Source organism: Macrobrachium rosenbergii, chromosome 41 (assembly GCF_040412425.1).
Source record: "Macrobrachium rosenbergii isolate ZJJX-2024 chromosome 41, ASM4041242v1, whole genome shotgun sequence".
Classification (NCBI taxonomy): Eukaryota; Metazoa; Arthropoda; class Malacostraca; order Decapoda; family Palaemonidae; genus Macrobrachium; species Macrobrachium rosenbergii.
The window spans coordinates 24,693,828-24,714,763 of record NC_089781.1 but is presented as its reverse complement, the minus strand read 5'-3'; the positions used below and the strand labels follow the sequence as shown (position 1 = coordinate 24,714,763).

Sequence of the window (20,936 nt, the reverse complement as noted above, 5' to 3'; positions counted from 1 at the left end):
TTGTGTTTTATTCAAGGTTCCCTTTTAATTCAGGGTATTTGACAAAATATTCAAGGATCTCAGATTGGGTTTCAGTTGTTCACCATGATGTTTACAAGTTTTATCCTTGGAGGATGTTCTCTTGTTTGAGCCATATTCTTTCTAATTACATTTTGGACAGACATTAAGAAACTGCAATATGTAATGCTAAAACACACACTGCATTTTCAGGTATTTAATTTTTTCCACAATTTCCTGCCCTTCCTCCAGGTCTCGTCATATTATTAAAATCATGTCCAAACCATCTCAAGTTGAATGATCTACCTTTTTTCCAACCACTGGACACCATCCCTTTTTCACAGTACTATCCACCTGCCCTATGGCCATAATTCTTGGCATTCTTAAATCTCACCTTTTCAAGGTTTCAATTTCTTTGCTAGTGCCACTTTTTTCACTAAAGATTTATAGGCCTTGTGTATGCATCATAAGTTTTTACTTGAATATTTTTTTTTATTTACCAGTATTTTACCTACACTGTCCACAAGGTAGCATACATTCTACTCTACGACACACCTGTCTACTAAAAATGGCTCTCCACCTCTTAAACCAATGTACTTTTTTGTAGTTATGTCCTGTATAACAGATTTTACTTCAAGTATATTTTGGAAGCCTGAGGATTGTGACTGTGCATTATTCCTTTGCTTTTTTCCCAGTCACAACTTTTTAGCTTAGGTTTTCAATCATCCTGTCAATTTCTCTCTTCATTTAAACATTACCTCCTCTTGAGATTTTGCTGTTAACACTTATCAGTATATAGCACCTTTTCTGCAATAGTTTCAATAATACTATGATAACAGCAAAAGAGACTGGGCTGGTCTTTGATGGACAACAGTATTTATCATCAAATTCTTCTGATACACCTGCCACTTTTTCCACTCTGTCTTGTGTTAAAGCTGATTAACATCATTATCTTTTCTTTCTGCTTCCACAGAGGAGAGTGAAGGAAACTTTGCCCTGTAATGCCCATCTAATGGTTTTTCTTGACTCTTGAAGTGCTTTTGGTGTGGACACCCAAGGTTGACATTGTGCTGTACTGAAGATGTTATGTTGCAGGTTCCTTGCAATATTCCTTCAGTCCCAGCAGCCCTGCTTCTGTTTATTTTCCACCTATTGTTTTTGGTCTCTTCCCACCAAGCTGGCCAACTTCTTTATATCACTGAAACTTCAACCTTTTAATACAATACAAAACCTTGTAACAAAACCTGGAAATCAAGCTAAACTGTTAGTTCTCAAAAACCAACGTACAAGTATCTAAATATGCTTTACAAGTAACACAGGACTGAAGATACTACACTAAAGGACAGGCATGGCGTGCTAGAGAGGTATGTTGAATCGGAGAAACAAATACAAGTGCAATGCTGGCTGAAAATTTAGTCAACCTGAACATGAAAGTACTGTACACTAAAGACAGCAATGTACTGGGGTGTGCTACATATACGACTATGTACTGTCTTTGTATGGAAAAACATGGAGTTCTGTATTCTGAAATGGTGAAACATTGCTGATTCAAGATTTCTTCTCCTGTAATGTACAGTACTGTAGAACTCCAGGAGTGGCCTTTCAGGTGGCATTGTCAATGCAAAAGCTTACGACTTCAAGACTGCAAGTCTGTTATGAAAGTGCCTTGCAGAATTTCCCTTGATCTTTTACTGCTGTATGCAAATGCAGAATTTATGCTTTATATGTCTTTCAACTCTATTATTCATCATAAAGGCAATCTATTCTCTGATAACTTACCTTTACAAGTTAATGGCCTTTTAGGTTTACCATATGACTTTACCAATTTTAAACACTGCCAAAAATAATGACACTGTAACTGTTATTTTCAAGTACCTTATATACTGAATCTCAAGTAATAATTGTATTAGAAGGCAGACCCCAAAAGATTAAATCTAAAATGTTGGGTGAAAAATGAGAATGCTTGAAATACTTAGAGAAAAAATAAATTGCTGAGCCTTATTTTTCAACTCGGCTGTGCTGACGGATGTGCTCACGGATGTGCTCTTTAATATATATATTTTTTTAATAAATTACTCAAATCAGGGAAAAACAGGAAAGGAAGATCAGACTGTAGTTTTAAAAGCTGTGAATTCTAACAACAGTCTATGGTAAACTACTGCAAAAATATAAAATTGTCTAGGACATAAAGGCACAGCAAGATTGTATACAGAATTTGCAAGGTGAGAGAGCAGTAACAAGTTTTAAAGACTATGCAGTACAAAACAGATACAAAGACTGCACTTAGAAGTATAATGCAGCAAGTGAAGTTGTCCAGGATGCCACTAACATATTTGTAACTATGAGTGGCACCTTTCACTACTTCTAAATTGTAATTGTATACCCTTGGCAAAAGTGCCTAGTGCTTGGCTTAGTCTAAATTTCATATATCAATTTGTGGCTGGACTTACGACCAGGCTATTGTTTAAGAGATTTTAAGAGTACTCACCTTGACCATAGTCAGTTCTGTTGGCCTCTTACAGAGAGGAGAGGAAAAGCAAGGACTTTGGGGAACAGGGTGCATGAAATTATCCTTATAATGCCAAAGCAGAGGGCCCTGAACTGGTCAACTACTCCCTGGGAGATGAACCACAGGTACTTTCTGGAGGCTTTGTGGATGGGGATGTGTAGGTAAGCACTCTACACATCTACTGACACCATGTGTTCATTCTCCCTGATTGATGCCAGGACTGGCTGGGGCATCTCCATGGTGAAGGGTGCCTGCTGCAGGCAGAGGTTCAGTGTCGAAAGGTCTACCACTGGTTGACATCCTCCTGATGCCTTCTTCACTAGGAAGTGGCTGTAAAATTCCAATGAGTCATCGTCTGCTATCTCCATTGCTTCCTTCAGAAAGATGGTCTTCCCCTTGGGTAAATTGTTCCTGTAGGAAGGGAAGCAAATATCCTTGTTGAAAGACCAGGAAGGTTCAGTCCTCCACCCACAATGTCATCTCACCTCGAGTTTCCCGTATTTCCTGTCCTGTTCCTTTGCTAACCATGGGAGGGCTGGGCAGCACGAAACGATTGGTTGGAGTTGTCCAAGCCCTTGCCTGTGGTCCTGCCTGTCCTTGTTGCCGGAACCTCAGTTGCAAGGATGGATGCCTAGAGAAGGTGGTGGTTCTGCTCTGGAGAGGGGGGGTTCTGCCTGTCAATCCTCTGGAGACTGGAGTGAATTTTGGGGATGATGCCTGTGAGAAGAGGGCATCCCTTGAGTCCTCTCTCTTTATGTCAATCACCTGTAATACCAACTCAAGTGGGATGTAGTAGGGTGAGCTGAGTAGGGTGTTGTTTCCACGAATCAACCAACCCTCTAGAGAGATCTGCTTCTGCACCACTGCCATGAAGGACTCTCTCTTCTTCAGGACAATGTTTGCCTATGCATGCCCCACTTGTCTTACGACATAAGAGAGGGGTTTCCCTGAAGGTGCCAGGTAGTTGCTGTTGGCAGGACAATGCACTTTATATCTTTAAGCCCCTTGGCATCTGTCCAGCTATGAGATGGCTCCAAGTGCCCTCACTAACATAATCTCCAGGTTCCCTACTTAGGAGCTGTTCCAACGGCACATTGTTGGTCATCCTGCAAATGTTGGATTCAACCACCTTGGGATGGTGGAGGCATCTTTGGACATGTAGTATTTTGCCTGATTGGGCAGGAGCTTCTCCAACCTGGAGGACACTAGTGAGTTATCTGTTCCCGCTACCAGGCCATTCGTTTCTTCACCAGTCCCTGGACTAATGAGGACCAGGGCAAATGGACTGAATGTCTCACTTCTGGAGGGTTCTCTACTGCCTGCTACAAGTAGGATTTGGATTTGGATATAAAATTTAAACCAATGGACAAGTGCTGTGACCCATGGGGTCATTCAGCCCTACCCAGGTAGGAGAGTAAGGCTGGGTCTTCCGGGGTGGAGATTGGTGGGTCCACCAGGCCTAACTGCCTGATCTGCATGACAAATTCCACTAGCCCCTTTTCTTCTGGCACATCCAGCTCCAAAAGGTCCTCCAGTCCTTCTCTGTCCTGGCTATCCCTTGTTGCCTCTACTCCAACTTCCCTGCTGAAGGAGGCTGCCAAACTGCTAGTCAAAGAGGCCCGGGAGCTGTACCGCTGGGGCCTGCGCTTCTGTAGTCCCTTTCTTGGTTGACTGCCCTTGACCCAGAAACCCAAGACTTTCTTAGCTGCATCCTTGATGACTGGATCCCCTGCTGACACCCCCAAGATGAAGAGGGCAGAAGTTCCTGCAAGAGGTATCATTGGGGGAGGTGGTCTCGACGAAGGCAGAATAGATGAAGGGAAAGGAGAAGGGCTGCATGTGGGCTCCTTGAAGGAGGAATTACCATTCTTAAGACATCTCTTCTCATAGACACCAATAGGGTGATTGCCTCCAATTACACTTTTTGCACGTGGCCTCTCTAGCACATTCTCATTCCTGACATGCAATACAGTGCGGATCTACCACAATTGAGGACATGAACTTGCTACAGGGCTTGCCCCTACCCAGAAAACGACAGAAATCGGGTTTCGTGCCCACCATGGTAGCCATGAACACAAGGAAGGGGGCCAAGGCACATGTGAGCACCACATTATGCACTAGGTCACATACAAGAGGTCATCCACTTGGCTCGCAAAAGCATGAAAAAAACACAGAAATGCTTCCCTTTACCACAAACCATAATAACTTTAAGGGATAACCCACTGGGCTACTGGAGGGGCACAGGATACTGGGAGGGCAACATCCTGCAGAGGAAACTCTCAAGGTAAGAACACACAAAGACAAATCTCAGCTAAATGTGAAGAACGCAGTGACAAATGCGTGCATTAATGGTTGTGAACACACCGTGAGAGTAATGCCAGCTCTGATCATGAGGACTCATATGCCTCCTTGATAGGATTTTGTTTTTCTAGTTAAGCTAGTTACAACAAAAGCATAAGTTCGTATTCCCGTTGGAACAAACAGAATTTGACATTCCTCTCTTGTTAAAGTGTGAATTTTTGGGTATACAGCATTTTCACTGTACTGCTTTGTAATGAAGATATTTTAAAGTAATATTTTTATTTTCTTTATGTATAAAGGATCTAAAAAAAAGAAAACATTATTTTACACTGTAGGTGGATTCTCCCAAAACTACACAAATATATATAGAATATGAAATAAAATAGTGGACTTTATAAGTCCTCAACATAATGCATCACTGTCCACCTAAAAGTGATCAATGTAGTTCAAAAAATTAATAATTCACCATCTGAATTGGATGTACATGCCAAAATCACAAAGAGAATTCAATCTGCACACAGTATATTGATCACTTATTACATATTGAATTAAATTCACTTTGCTATTCCTTAAAACCAAACAGGAGTTATCCAGTACAAAATATTAATCTATAAGATTTATAATTTCTTCAATATGAAGAATTTTGCCTATACTGTACACTCTTTGAAAGCACAAAATATTACTTGCATCGAAGAATTTCCTGTGTTATAATTTTAACTAACAAATTAAAATCTACATTAAGATATAGTCTCCAAATGTGTCTAACTCTACCCCACACTTCTGCCGGAAAATTGGGCGAGCTAATACCATGAAAAACTCGTGCCATAGCACGTCCCGTCCATCGATGATCAACGTGTGTTGACAACACATTACGGACACTACTACAAATCTGTCTTTCCATATCTGGACGTAAATAAACTTGCTCTTCCACTCTTACGTCTGATAAAACTTTACCCTCCTTGGCAAAATATCTGGAAAGCTCTTCACGTAACCTTAAACATCTTTCCATGTCAACATCGTCACAACACAAAAGTATCGTTTTATGAGAGACAGACTGCAAGAGCTGGTAAATATAATGTAAATTACGTAATTGTTCCTTCTCACGTAACTGGATGCGTCGGAACATGGCATCAAGTAGTTGATCTCTCTCATCATCTGAGAGATCCCCTCGAGACTCAATATGGAATGAAAGATCACTAAACTCAACAGAAACACCAGACCTCTTCACTTTTCCACCACCAGCTAAGTTCTGAGTATTCCACTCTAAGGCTTTGAGTTCTCTTTTGACTATCTTACTGTCCCATCCCATTCGTGAAGCTACTTCCACAACTGGGAAACTAATTCTATTACTTTTGTCCATATTTATCCCTTTTTCACATTCTAGTGCAATGGCAACAGCTAAGGGTGGACAACGGCGGCTAACAGCCACCAACTGACGAGGTCCACCATAACAAGCAACAGTACAGTTGGCATAAACACGTGAATTGAGTTTTACTAGATTACCCCAGTGTAGCTCCAAATAGCAGAGCATAGTTTCCAAGTTTTCTTCTGGTAAATCCAACTTCTGTACCAAGTCATCAATACTTAATGCTACCTCATGTTTCGGGCAGGACGATGATTCAAATACAGGAAAAATTTCTTCCGACACATTTGCGTCTTTTGGACTGTGTTCATTTGGAGTAGAGGAAGGTAGTTCACCAGGGGTAATCAGAGGTTGTCCTCTAGGAGTAAATGAAAGTTGTCCACTTGGAGTTGATGGTAAACATTGTGGTGGGCTGGTGTCACATTCCTTTTTACATGGAGATTCTTCACTGTTATTGAGATGTTTTGAATTCTGGCAAGAACATGGTTTAAATACTTGGTCAAGGAGTTTCCTCACAATCCCTCTATCAAGTGAGTTTGCATAGATATGTCTTTTAAGCTCTTGAATATCTCTCCCATCTCGCGCATCTAAGAAAAGATGACAGTGAGCCACATCACCGTCACGACCAGCTCTTCCAATCTCCTGTACATAGCTTTCAATGTTCTTTGGCATGTTAAAGTGAATAATCCCACGGACATCAGGCTTGTCAATTCCCATCCCAAAAGCCACTGTCGCAACTACAATTCTCAGTTTTCCTGACATGAACTGTTTCTGTACCTGCTGCCTCCTATATGCGCTTAAACCTGCATGGTAGGCTTCAGCATCAAATGACAGTCCTCGAGCTCTTTTCATATTTTTCTTTACATCAATTTTTGAAGGTTCCATGAGCTGAGTTCTGATTAATGTTGCAACTCTCTCGCACTCATCACGACGTGTACAATATATGATGATGGAATAGCAACTGGAAAACCTGTCTCCCTGAAGTAGGGCTATAAGGGCCTGCTCACGCACTTCATCTCGAGATACAGACAGTAAAAGATTGCTGGGAACACTTGCACCTCTAATAATACCCTTCTCAAAGTCTTTTACTTCCAAATGCTCGGCAATACTATATGCAGTGGCATGACGGGCTGTAGCAGTTAACCCGAGGATTGTTCTGACACCCAATCTTTCCCTCAGAACTTGACACACTCTTAAATATGACGGACGGAAATTATGGGACCACTCTGAAACACAATGGGCCTCGTCCAAGCAGGCAAAAGCCACAGGAGGCAAATCTTTGAGAAGTGTACCTAATATCCCTCCAGACTGAGTACCAACAATAGCTTCTGGGGATACAAGTATTATATGTGCATTGCCTGACTGTATGGCATTGACTGCTACTGTACGCTGGCTACTATTTTGATTGGCATGAAGACAAACAGCACGTAAAAATCTAGGCAATCCTGTGACCTGATCTTCCATGAGTGACACAAGTGGTGATATACAAAGGGTGACACAATTACTGCGTCTGGCATAGAGATATGCTGGAAGCTGGTAACATAAACTTTTACCTGAACCAGTTGAGAGCACCAAAAGAGTAGACATACCTGACAAAATTCTCATGATAGCATCCTCCTGTCCAGTTCTAAATGATGTATGACCAAATAGCTTCAAGGCTTCATATACTTCTGTGGTTGTTGGTATAACATCACCATTTTCCAGTTCATAAAGTGGATCCAAGGTGGGACGATCACTTGTACTGAAGCCTGATGGTGTGGCAGAGGCATAAATTTGGGAACTAGATGGAACACTATTATCCACACAAGTTTCTTTCACATTATGGAACAGCCCATCAAACTCATCACTTGGGAAATCATCAACAGTTGTTTTATTACAAGGATTTTGCTTATTTTTCTCCCCATCACAAACATTTCCCACTGTAGTATTGGGAGAGGAAACTTTTGTATTTTCCTGAAATGAAAGACCATCTGCTGTAGATTTTATAGCTTCCACATTACTGTAAATGCTACTCTCATCAACAGGGTTCTCTTTCACTTCTTGCTGCTCACTGTCAAGTAGTTTTGCTGCAGAGACAGAGGATGGTTTAATACCCCTTGCAAGAGCAGCAGCATCCTCTAAACTAAGAAAAGTGGATTCATTTTCATCATACTCTTCTATTGGCATCAAACTGTCACCCTTCTTCCCTATACAATTTTTAGCCCAGTGACCAAAGTCACCGCATTTGAAACAGGTCAGAGATTTTTTAGATACCTCATCCCCTCCTTCAGCATTCTTCATTAGTTGCTTCTTCTTCCACTCCTTATGCTTGTATTTTTTGAGGTTCAAGTGTTTCTTACCACGTACAAACGTCTTTTTCTTCAAGTTGATCCGAACATAATTCTTATTAGCTGAACCACTCAATACTTTTTGCCTAAATCGTTCCTCTGTACTTAAATATGTCTTAGCTTTACTCTTGTTACCGCCAGACTCTATGTCATCAAGTTCATCATAATCTTTAATATCTACAGCTCCTTCATTTTCAAAGTGAGATGTTTCTTTATTAGCTTCCATATTCTTGACCTCATCACCACCATCATTTAACTCTGTGGTCACTTTTCGTTGCACAGTCCTCCTTGGTCTACTTGCTTTAGTTTCTGGTAAGGATGAAGGGACTCCTGCTTTAGATGAATGGTCAAGTTTAACATCTCCAGAAACATCAGACCTTTTTTTGTTTCTTGTTATCTGGATTGAATTAGACACACCAGAACATGGTACCTTTCTTCTTTGTCTTGTCCTTTGGACTTTGGTGGGTTTACTTTCACAGTCCTCTGGTTGGACAACAGGTATTGCTGCATATTTTATTTTTTCAACCTTTTTGCGGCTGTTCACAGTTTTAGCAGATGGTTTTCTGGCCTTGCGAACTCTCTTTGGTGGAGGCCAGGATGACTTAATTTTCCCACTTTGTTCTAATTCCTCTAAATCTTCCTCTCTCCTTCTTTTAATACTGATTTCACCATCATTATCGTTTGACTCATCATACTCTACAGTGCTATTCCTTGTTTTGCGTGTTGGTAATCGCCCTCTTCTAGGAACAATTTGAGTGGCTTCTTGTTCCTCCTCCATGTTCCCATCAAATTCATCAAGACTACAAAGTTCATCATTTTCACTTGTAACAAATTCCTCACTGCCCTCAGCATAATCACTCTCTGAAGACTGATTTTCACAATCTTCATCATCAGAATACTTTAAATTTGTCCTTCTTCTGATTATAGTACTTTTTTTCTGTCTCCCAATGCCTCTCTTCCTACCTCTCCCTGACTTGGCTGACTTAAGAGATTTTTGTCTATTGTTTTCATTACCAACAACCTGTTCTTCATCAAAATAATCATCATCATCTTGTTTGCTTTCAATTTGTAGATCACATTCATTACTTTCTTGGGTGCAGTAGTTGTTTTCCTCACCTCCATTTATATTCACTCCAGAAACCATTTTATTTCTGTCTTTTTCTATTGCTTCTGGATGAGCAAAGAGTGAATTTTCCTCCTGTATACCATTAGGGTCATTTTCTCTTACATCGTCATTCCATTCACAGTCAGTAAGTTTCATCTTCCAACTGTCATCAGTTTCAGAATATTCACTTGGATCCAATTTCAAGTCAGCATCAGACCCAATACAACGGGCAAGCCAGCCCCGATTCAGAGAAGATCTTTTTTTAATGTTCGTCTCTAACGGCTCTTCACTCATGATACTTGCTGATAGAGTACTCAGTGACTGAGATACAGATTTACCTACGCTTTGGCTCTTCTGCACACGAAAGGGGATCTTTGGTGTGCTATCCAAATCATAACTAACTGCAGCATTTGATTTAGTTGAATTTGCAGGGATACTAGAGTCCTCGTAGCAAAGAGAATTTAGTTTACTCTCATTACCTGAAACCTCGGAATGCAAACTGCTTTGTCTTTCGCAGTTATCTAAGGAGACAAATAAACGAGACACAGGACTCTGTACATCTTCCTGTAATGTATCTACAACAGTACTACAGTCTGGAAATGGTGCATCATTACTATTGTTTGAACTCTGTTCAAGGCTATTTCTTATAAAATTCTCCTTATCTACTGAATTTAAATCATCAAGTGCGGAGGGCTCACTCTCACTGCATTCTTTACTTGCAGGTGAAACTGTTAAACTACTTTTCTTGAATCTATTACCAGGAGTCAGTTTTTTTAATGATGTTCTTACTTTCACAGACCCACTCGCTCTGAGTTTTTCTGCCATTTTACTATAAAGAGAATCTTCTTTGATCTTCGGTACGTCTACATTACTTTCTACTTTATTGAGATGCTTTCCCCAAACACTAATTTTAGGCTTTTCATCCAAGGATGGATTGGCACAACTTTCCCCAAAGGGGATAGGGTGGGGGGCATGCCCACTATCTTTAACACAGCTTTCATCTTTTCCATTAACTGACAAAGTCTCAAGTCCATCACTAGGTGGGGTATTTTGACTTGTTTCCACATCACACTTAGTCCTGGATATAGAATTTTCATTCTTCTCACAGGGCACACTTGATGAATTTCGAGAGCCATCCAATGTTTTTCGATAATAACAATAAACTTTGTATGCTGTTCTTATGTCATGTGGAGCAGAAGTCAGGGCATCCTTGTCTGGCCGACATCCATTTATGGCAAAATACTCGCTTTCCCATGCCTGAAAACAAAATAAAATCTTGTCAAGGAACAATCTCTAAAAACCGAATACTCACTTTCCCATGCCTGAAAACAAAATAAATCTTGTCAAGGAACAATTTCTAAAAACCAATCACTTTTTTAAACAGAGGTATCTGTAACAATAAAGCTATGTTTTGCACAAACCTCACTTTCCAATCAATTGGTAAGATTGGAAAACTAAACAATACACTGGGAACGATGACAGCGTAACCAGATAAGGCTAAATCGTTGATCAAACAACCATATCAAAAGTTTTTATGCTTCTGTAAAGCCAACTAAAGGGAACTGGATGTGAACCACTTAAGCATAAGTGTGGAAAAGCTAACTGAGTATTTTGATAACTGAAAGACAAAGATTAAATTATGGTAAACTTCAGCTGGGGAGATAATTTTTAATATTTGTCTGGTACTCATTTCATAAAGTCATTCAATACCAATGGTTTTACTCAGCCAAACAAGATCTCAATTAATTATAGAATGACTCATGAGAGACAACAATTCTTTTTAAAATAGGGAAGTGTGTATGACAAAATTCCTCTGCCTAGGGACCTTAAAGAAAACCATCCTGCCTCAGTAAAAAACGTAATCAGTCACTTGTGTAATAAAGCAGGTTAGTGTAGCAAAACAAAAATAACTGTAAGAACTTGCAATATGTTCATTCAAAGGTTCAAAAAGCTACTGTTTCTCAACACAGTATAATGGGTACCTACTGAAGGGGCATTTAGCAACACAGCTACAATGGAACTGAGGCTTGACCGAGCTATTGGTATTGACCTGGTTGTCCATGCATCCCTATAGGTAAGCTGGTAACTTCTGCTGATTAAAAATTTGGTCGGTCCACTGGAGAAGATAGGAAACATAGTAGAGAAAAGTAAACACTACCACTATGTCGAAACATCCAGGCTAGTAGTTTGTGTTTGGAATAGCGATGGAAAAATGAACAGAATTGTAACAAGACTAATTAAAAACTGAATCTACTGGGTTGCAAGCAACACAGGACTCCAAGTTGGGCTGCTATCTTAAGAGATAATAGTGATGTTCTTTAAGGGCTGTAGTAGCTCAGTAGGTTTTGCCTGGATCTCACCTATGGCCTGACAGATTTCACTGGCAATATGACGTTACTGTCTTTGTGAGCTGGGACTGGGGAATCAGCAGCTACTGACTAATTCTCTCTGGTCCTAGCTTGGGTGCTGATAATATGTGCATATGTTTGCTCTCTAAAACACTGCAACTGTGCAATAATGTAAAGACCTGTCCCTTGACTCTGCAGCTTATAAATGACCTTCGAATCTTTATTAAGAGGATTCAGAAGACTGGAAGTTACATAAAACATTTTCCAAACCTGTTTAACCAGCATGTGCTTCCTTGATCATTTCTCTTTTCCAGACAAAGATCACATTCTTTAAAAACAAGGTAATAAGTAAACCAGTTGTTACTGAGGTGACGGCAATGAGATATATCTACCTTTGCCAACCTGAGGTATAGTTTTAGGTGATGAACTGAACTCCTAGTCTGATAAAGTAAAGATTAGTTTAGCTAGTTTGTCTGGGCATGCTGGTCAGAAAGAATGAAGTCCCACAGGCTTCCATTTCCTGGTGTAAATGATCCCAAGCTAAAAAAAACCAATGTTCACCTCTACTTCGTGCTGTGGAAAAGGTTATTACAAAGACTTACTTAAATAGTAAATACTCCAACAAGCTTCTTTCACAGGCTCAGACAGAGACTTGGGAAGGTGTAAAGTTACAGGAAGTGCCTGATCAGGAAAACGTTCCCTATCAACATTATAGATAACAATCCTCATTTCTGGAGAATTAGGTACCAATTTGAGAGATACTGATCTGTAACCCTTTATGACCAAGACAATGAACTTCTAGACTCTTATAAAAATTACAAAGAAACAGTTTGGGCACTGAGTGGACATATTTTACTCTGGTAATGATAGTAGTGCAAGCCTGCCTACTTGGCCTGGTAAAGGTTCTGAGCAGACTTCTAAGTAGGTCTTTCGATCTTCTGATGGCTCTTTCCAGTCTCTGAGAGTGCTAAATTACTCCAATGTATGCCAGAGCAACATGGAGATTTTGGTAATACCAGCTGGAATGATCTAGGTCAACAGAGCAGTTTCCTAGACATTTAACAGCAGATGCAAGGAACTTATATACCATTCTTAATGTGCTTGTCCAACTGCTACTAACAATATCCTAAGTCTGCTGAAAAGTAACAATTTTTACAACAGTACTCTCAATGAGCTGTAAAGGGTGTATGTTTAGGCCTTCATTAAGTTCCAAAGATATACTAATGAAGTACATAAGCCTAGGTTTGCCCAAAGCCAACAAGCAAAGGAATGCAGCCTTAACCTAAAAAATTTTCTTACATACACATCTGTAAACAGGAGCTCCAGAATGGGAACCTGCAATTCAAACACAAAGAAGGTTATTAAGCACCTTGCATTAATGATATTTCAAGCAGCTCTGCAATTTAGACTTCTTGCTGCCAATTCCCTGTTGCATCTTTACTCACTCTGGTATTGGTCTAGTGATATTTAGTGAAGGTAAGGGGTACAAAGTTTCAGAAGGTAAATACACAACACTGTACAAATGACAAGGTACTATGCAGGAATCTTGTGGGTCAAGTGCTAGTGTAGGATGAATAGTGATAGACATGGATACTTCTTAGATAGCAGAGGATGCTGTCTTAAAGCATGTAATTATACTTGTTTGGAAAGCACTAGACCAGGTGACACGGTGACAGAGTAGTCAATCTAGCAACATCAAAAGTACCTACTAATGGCAACATAGTCTCAATACTTGCACCACTTCCAAGGTATGTGCTGTCACTCTTTGAAAAATACAGAATATCACGCTGTACTGAATCTTCCAGCAGCATTAGTCAATTATTGTACCATAATACTTCCCTCTCCAACTATGAGTTATTGAAGGGTATATTTCTGTTGAAAAATTCTTTTATATACTTGCTGGTCATATGGTCCATATTTGTCATTAAGGGGTAGGCTTGGATATGTTTTTTGGTCTTCGACCTTGTACTGATGGTTGTTCATTAGAACATTGTTTTATGTACTTTTCAGTCCTTCTGCAAGTTTGGAATCTTACTTTGTTCTGTAATGAGGATGAAATTCATCATGGTGACAATATCAGGTAAGTCACCTTGAGACCAACTGATTAACCAGTCTTGTACTATGTTCCCATTCACAGATTCACTGGACCACACTAACATTTTACTAAACAACTCAACAAAACCTGGGGTTAGTTTTAACTCTTCTAAGTTTTCTATCACAAAGGGTAGCACTGTTTTCTGTCACAAATGGTAGTAATGTTTGGAAGGTTTTCTTGCCTCACAGATAATGGTATTAATGCTGTCTACCTAAGATCTTTTATTCAAACACTATTGGAACAACACTCTCCTATTTGAATTTCAGCAACACTCAAGGATATTTTTCTACGTGTGAAACTGCTCGAAAGGGTGGTTTCCTTCTTCTCAACAACAGTAAAGATTTAAACAGTCAAGGTCTGATATCCTGTTCAGCCATTTTCCATAAGGTTTACTTTAGCAGGGACTTCCTCTATGTTCACTGCATGAGCTTGGAGAATTAAAACAATGCTCTTTTTAAAGTATTCACATCTATTACGTTAGCTGAGGCAGTATATATGCTAGATTTTCTTCTAAGAAAGCACTCAACAGAGATGGTTATATCTTGGTTCATAGTTTAGGACTTTAGACAGTATACTGCATAGTAGTGAAAATGGAAAATGACATTTTGGTGATATTTGCCTATTACTAACACTTATTGTAGAAGTGAACACAACAACTCTGATGGAAGGTTGGTGGTCTCCTTATGGCTTCTCCTATGAAAGAGATGGTAGTTATACTGAGACAAAAGAATGAAGGGTGAAAGGCATTAGCTTCCCTGTAAAAAAATCTACTAAAATCATTAAGATTCCAGTGACTACCACTGGCAAAGAAGCAGGAGTTCCGTGGCCTATTAACACAGCAGTAACTGAGCAGAGAGGCTGTGTGTTAAATAGTGGAGATAAGTGGATAAAGGAAAAGCAGCATATGTAAGAGCACTAATGCTGGAGATACAATTTCATGAAAATCAGGGGAGGCATGCGAATGAAAACCATTTTCTGCGGTGGCAGAAAACATTTACTACTCAAGAATAAAATGGCAAGGAGAAGGCAATTGTCGATACACATTACCTTGAGACTGATACACAAAAGTATCCAGCTCATGTATGCTTGCAAAAGGAAGGCCTGAGAAAATGCAGGGGACAAAAAGAAAGAGGTGGCCTGAAAGCTGGAGAGTGAACAGAAAGGAATATCAAGAAGAGAAACAAAAACTCAATCTGGCTTGCAGGTGAGGAGAATTTGCACACACCCCTACACCCATAACCATGCTCTTGCCTGGCCAACTAGCACATAATTCCTCACTTATATCATCTGATATCTGTGGCAAGTTAGCATAAAGTAGGCTTCTTTGAAGTCTGCAAATATTTTAAGGCATCCATTAACAAAGGGGAAAACAAAAAGACAAAAGGAAACAAAACAAAACTTCTAGCACTTTTATGTTACAAATAAAGCATCCATAACATTATGGCATGAGTTTGGAAAGCTACAGCTATGTTTTTATTAGTCTTCTCTTTGAGAACCAAAGCCATGGATCTAGTTAGGTAGTCTTTATGTTTTTGTACACACATACCGTAAAAGACTGATATTTCCTTATACTCACTGATAAGGTCTGAATTACATTTTTCGTGCCCCACAAAAGTAAATGGTCTATGATAGGAGAGCAAAATTTAACCACATGACACAAATACCTACCATTTTCTGTTCTTTCACTGATATGAATTTGTTGTTGCAATAAAATAGACAGACAACCCTCAAATTTTTGAAATAAACAATATATATATATATATATATATATATATATATATATATATATATATATATATATATATATATATATATATATATATATATATATATATATATATATATATATATATATATATATATAATAAATCCTATTATTATTTACACTAGCTACCAGGGTAGATCAGATAGTGCTACTGTATTGTAAACCCCTTCTGAGTACTTACAATAAAAGTCCTCAATGCAAAAATACCTTCTTTGAAAGGTCCTACCTTCACTTTCTGTTTTGCTCGTAAAAACTTCTCCTCGCGTGATGTTTCTGGAGATATCCCTTGAGACTCTTTCTCCATCTTGAACACGCTCCTGAAACAATGTTTTTATTAATAAAGTGATCTGGTTCATGAAAATTTGGCTGTAAACCTAAGCACTGGGGCACTTTCAGCCAGTCAGTGCTTAATTAAGACTGAAAAGGGGGACACACTGAAAAGAGGGAGTTAGGGTGGTTGGACAACAAGATGGTGGAAAGGAAGTGGAAATGGAGGTAACTTAAGAGGCCAAGAAACTGCTAGCAGTTAAGGGCCGAAGGTACATGGTAAACCTTTATTATTGCCTACAGTGCACCATGTTTAATGCAGACAGCACTATCCCTTGTGAGGATTAATACATAGTTAAGTCAGTAATACTAAACAGTATGTACTTATACCATCCACAACAATAATTCAATGTCATTTTTGATTGTTCATAAACAAAAGTAAAAACAACACACCTTGTCATAAGTACCATTAACCAAGTCCTTTTTTAAGCATGGTTGGCAAGTTTATGCCAATAGTGATTTTACCAGGATTTTGTCAGACAAAAATTCTAGCAAAAACTTCGGATCTTCAGTTTTGTCATTCTTAAAGAGTAAAAAATTTCCTCTTCTATCACTAGAGTACTTAACATTCAACAATAATAAGATCTAAAACCCTAACTTTTTTCCTCCTCCCCAACCCCTTACAAAAGCTTGTAGCATTCAGGCTTTTCAGTAATTTTAAACCTACCCAGCAGGGCTAAACAAACACAGTCTCACATTTCACTACAGTAATAGTTTAAATCCATTTTTTAATTAAATATAGAATTTAGGCCAAAGGCCAAGCACTGGGACCTAGGAGGTCATTTGGCGCTGAGACAGAAATTGACAGTAAAAGGTTCGAAAGATGTAACAAGAGGAAAACCTCGCAGTTGCACAATGAAACAACTATTAGGAGAGGGTGGAAAGTAAGATGGAAGAAAGAGGATATGAGAGTTGCAGCTAGGGATCGAAGGTACACTGCAAAGAACCTTAAGTAATGCCTACAGTGCACTGCATGAGGTGCACTGATGGCACTAACCCCCTACTGGGGAAATATCCATTCTTGCACAGAAAATTATCTGTGCTTGTGTAGCTGAGGAGAGAGTTACAATTATCTTTAATAATTAAAGACAAGTCTTACCTATACCTTCATAGGTCTCATTAGTAACAAGCCTTTCTGTACATTTAACATCATTTTGTGAAATAACCTGTAACTACTGTAATGGTATTTGTGGTAATCAGTTATAACTTTGCTTCTGTTTAAAATAATTCTACTCTTTATGATAAAATACACTAGAAATTATGACAGGTTCAGCATCTTGAGGTAGCCAATTAATAAGCAAACCAGTGAAGGGTAGAGGTGGATAATATTATACCTTCAGCAGATGAGGTATCAGTCGTAAGTGTACAGTATACTGTACTCTGCCAGTCTGCAGAAATCAAATTGTGATTCTAATATCTTCAAAGCCATAAGATGAAAGTATTATATGCAACCTTTACATTACACTGATTAAAATTAGCATTGTTATGCCTCTTGATTTAGCATAGGAATCTTCTACAAGAAGATTTCCAAGAGGTCAAAATTGACACAATTGTTAAAAGAGGGTGATATGACAGATTCCTAGACTACAAGAAATACTGAGGATGGTTTGTTGAGTGATCATCAAGGGTTTTCACAAAAGTATGGAACACAAATGCTATCTAACATGCCTGCTTACAGATGGAAGGACTCAATAAATGATGGGGAGTAAAAGATGAAAGGGGAAGCCTAAAAGCTGGACGGTGAAGGGAGGCAGACAAGGGAGGAGGGGGGGACAAAACTTAAACATAACTTAAGACAGCAAAGGAGAATTTGAGTTTATCTTATGTCAAAGTCATGTTCACATAAGGCCAATTCAAAAACATTACAGTATGCCAACCCTCATTTCAACCACTCAATCTCAGAATGATATCCATGACAATTAGTGTAAGTAGGCTCTTCACAACAAGGTGAAAAGCAATATTATGGTATCTATCAACCAATGGGAAATGAAAAGACAAGGAGCTGACCTTCGCTATTGTCACAAAAATATTTACCATCTTGAGTAAACAAAGAATTTATTTCGCTGCATACACTGAAGAAGACAAGCCATTCTAATGGCATAATACAGAACTGAATTGAATCTTGTATCAGGAAAAACAGTCCATATTGGCACAGCTATGAAAAATCTATAATGTACAATGAATAATTTCCACCTAGGCTAAAACAGCATCTCCCTAGTGACTGTTCAGCACCTCCCTAGTCTGACTGTTTCAGTGAAAAACATTTGGGTCATATGAATTGTGGCATAATGAAAGCAATATACTTCTATTCTTACTATACATAGGCTAAAAAAACTAATACTTATCAAAACATTAACTCAACTTGTGCTTATTCTATTAAATTTCTTTGATGTCCTTGTTTAGTCAGCCCCGACCTTGCACATTAATTTTCATTCAATTTTAAATTTTTAATATCCAGTAGCATATGTAAAAGAATAAGGAAAACCAATGTGTCAATGAAATTCAAATTAAAAAAAAACAATTATTCTTTACATACAGTAGACAGTAAGTGATAATCCTTAATTCTAAAAGAGCAAACTGTACTTGAGTGCATAAGGATGACCAATCTGTGCACCACTTGGCTACCATTTGCCAAAGAACAGGTAAAAAAAGTTTTACCATCGGCTACTGGGCTATATGTATGTTTCCAGGTAACAAATAGCTTTTTTTTTAACTTTTACCTCACACAAGCACCATAAGGTTAGTGAAAGCAAGGTTAGGATGCATCCCTGTAACTGGCCTTGAGTTATCAATGTCCTTTGAAAGTGTTCTTTGCGACTGATATTAATCACATAGGCTAAATATACAATTCATTTTCCCAATTACAGTACTTAGGCTATGTTCTGCTATTGCAGTTTTCTGGTTTTTATTATTTCCCCCTTCCCCCCCCCTCTAAAATCCCTAGCTTCCCACTAAGATAAGCCCGTAATTGTCTGTAGGTAGCCAACAGGCCCAGGCCTAGGCTAGGGGATTGATTGATGGAGTGGGGCAGCAAACCGAGTGGCTTGCATCAATACTGGGTAATACTGGGCTACAAAACAGTTGTGCCCAAATTTTCAGGGTAGGCACGATTCATGTTTTAATGGATAAAAACCTTAATTCCTTAGTTCCCAGCCCGATTCCTCATACAATCATAACCTTTCCTATAATGCCAGGTCCTGGTTCACCTCATACAGAGACATAATCTTTCCTATAATGCCCAGGTCTTGGTAATTCCCGGCTAACCAGATCTCACCTACCTTTTTCTAGCCTAAAGAATTTAAAGTAATATTTTGGAGAAACTGTGACCTGACCTGGCTGGGGAGGCTTCCATTCAAAGAAGGCGGTAACCTGTCCCAGTCGGCGACTGACCAATAACCAGATCTTCACCTACCTTAGCCTAACTTAAATTCTTGTAAAGCAAGTAAATAACATAGAAAACGTCAATTGCCATAGTCTAGCTCACCGCGGACAGATCTTGGCTGGAGACGTGCCTGACCTGGCTGGGGGCTTCAAAAAGAAGGCGGTAACCTGCCCCGGTCGGCGACTGGTGGGAATCATTCCGCGTAATTATGGTGAAGTTTTACCGATTTATGAGGAAGAGACAAATTTATGCCACATAATTGTGTACAGGTCCTACTTAACATGGCCTTGACGGGGTCACTGGGCTAACCTAGACTAGAATATAGGTTACTCTTTTAAACCAATAATTCAATCATAAATTTAATTTCCAATCCATCGAAATTCAGGACTGAGTATACCATCACAGACTCCATTTGCTAATGATTAAATTTCAGTTCTCTTACACAAGTTAAACAGTTCAATTCGTACGCGAAAACCGCTTGCGCGCCAAGTCTGGCCCGACTTCTAACAGCAGCTGATCGCTATACAAAAATAAAGTTTAAAATACTTATAATTAAAGACTATTTTAAATAAGAGTAGCTAAACACATCTGTGAGATCTCATGACTAAATTCCAGGAATTAAATTACCGATACTTACCCCAAATGGCTGGAAATTTAAGATTTAATTAATGGCACATTTGACACATTTCAAAGACTGTTTACGTATCTGTTTATTGAACGCATATGTGGGAAGATTTCTGAAAGCTTACTAAATGCTTAGTTGAGCTTTAATCTGGTTTCATTTTTTTAAATTTGATAATTATTTTTGGTAAAAAGTTATATTTATTAGTCGCAGGTAAATTTTCTCACAAAATTTCTTTTATAATTGAAAAGATAAATTTGGCCTATATTACTGGAACAAACACGGCGCTTAGGGCAGAGAGAGAGAGAGAGAGAGAGAGAGAGAGAGAGAGAGAGAGAGAGAGAGAGAGAGAGAGAGAGAGAGAAAATTTGTTTGTATTTTACGAATCAGGGTTTATTAGTTAGAAAACATAACCATAAAGAAAAGTGTGCTGAATACTCGATAATACTACCGACTCTTAATAACAGAATAACCTAATTATTCCAATACTGAACAGTTGTTTGTTAATCAACAAAAAAGATCTGCCTTGGAGAGTAATTCCTGGAAATCTTGGAAAGGATGCAGTTTTTGAAGAAAAGCTGTATATCATGATAAACTTAATACGTTGTGGGGAATGAAATAGGTAAAGCCTTCTCTAATATCCAGAGAGGCCTTTTAAAACATTAAAAAGTAAGGCCTCACTCCTACCCTGGTCTCGGTTGGTTCGACCGAGTCCAGAAGTCCATTGTCCACACTAGACTTACTCCCTTTATCAACTTATCACACTTATAGTGTCGCCAATCCACCCTCCACCTT

At 38.9% G+C, this 20,936-nt stretch overlaps 1 protein-coding gene across 1 annotated transcript; it reads right to left on the bottom strand.

Moving 5' to 3' along the window:
- Positions 1-5,069: 5,069 nt before the first annotated feature.
- On the bottom strand, positions 5,070-20,454 carry RecQ4 (RecQ4 helicase). The gene is made up of 3 exons (XM_067084177.1): positions 20,157-20,454; positions 16,037-16,127; positions 5,070-10,859 (listed from the first exon to the last, which is right to left on the bottom strand). Exons 2-3 carry the CDS (start codon positions 16,112-16,114, stop codon positions 5,487-5,489), a joined length of 5,451 nt encoding a protein of 1,816 aa, XP_066940278.1. The 5' UTR covers positions 16,115-16,127; positions 20,157-20,454; the 3' UTR covers positions 5,070-5,486.
- Positions 20,455-20,936: the final 482 nt, after the last annotated feature.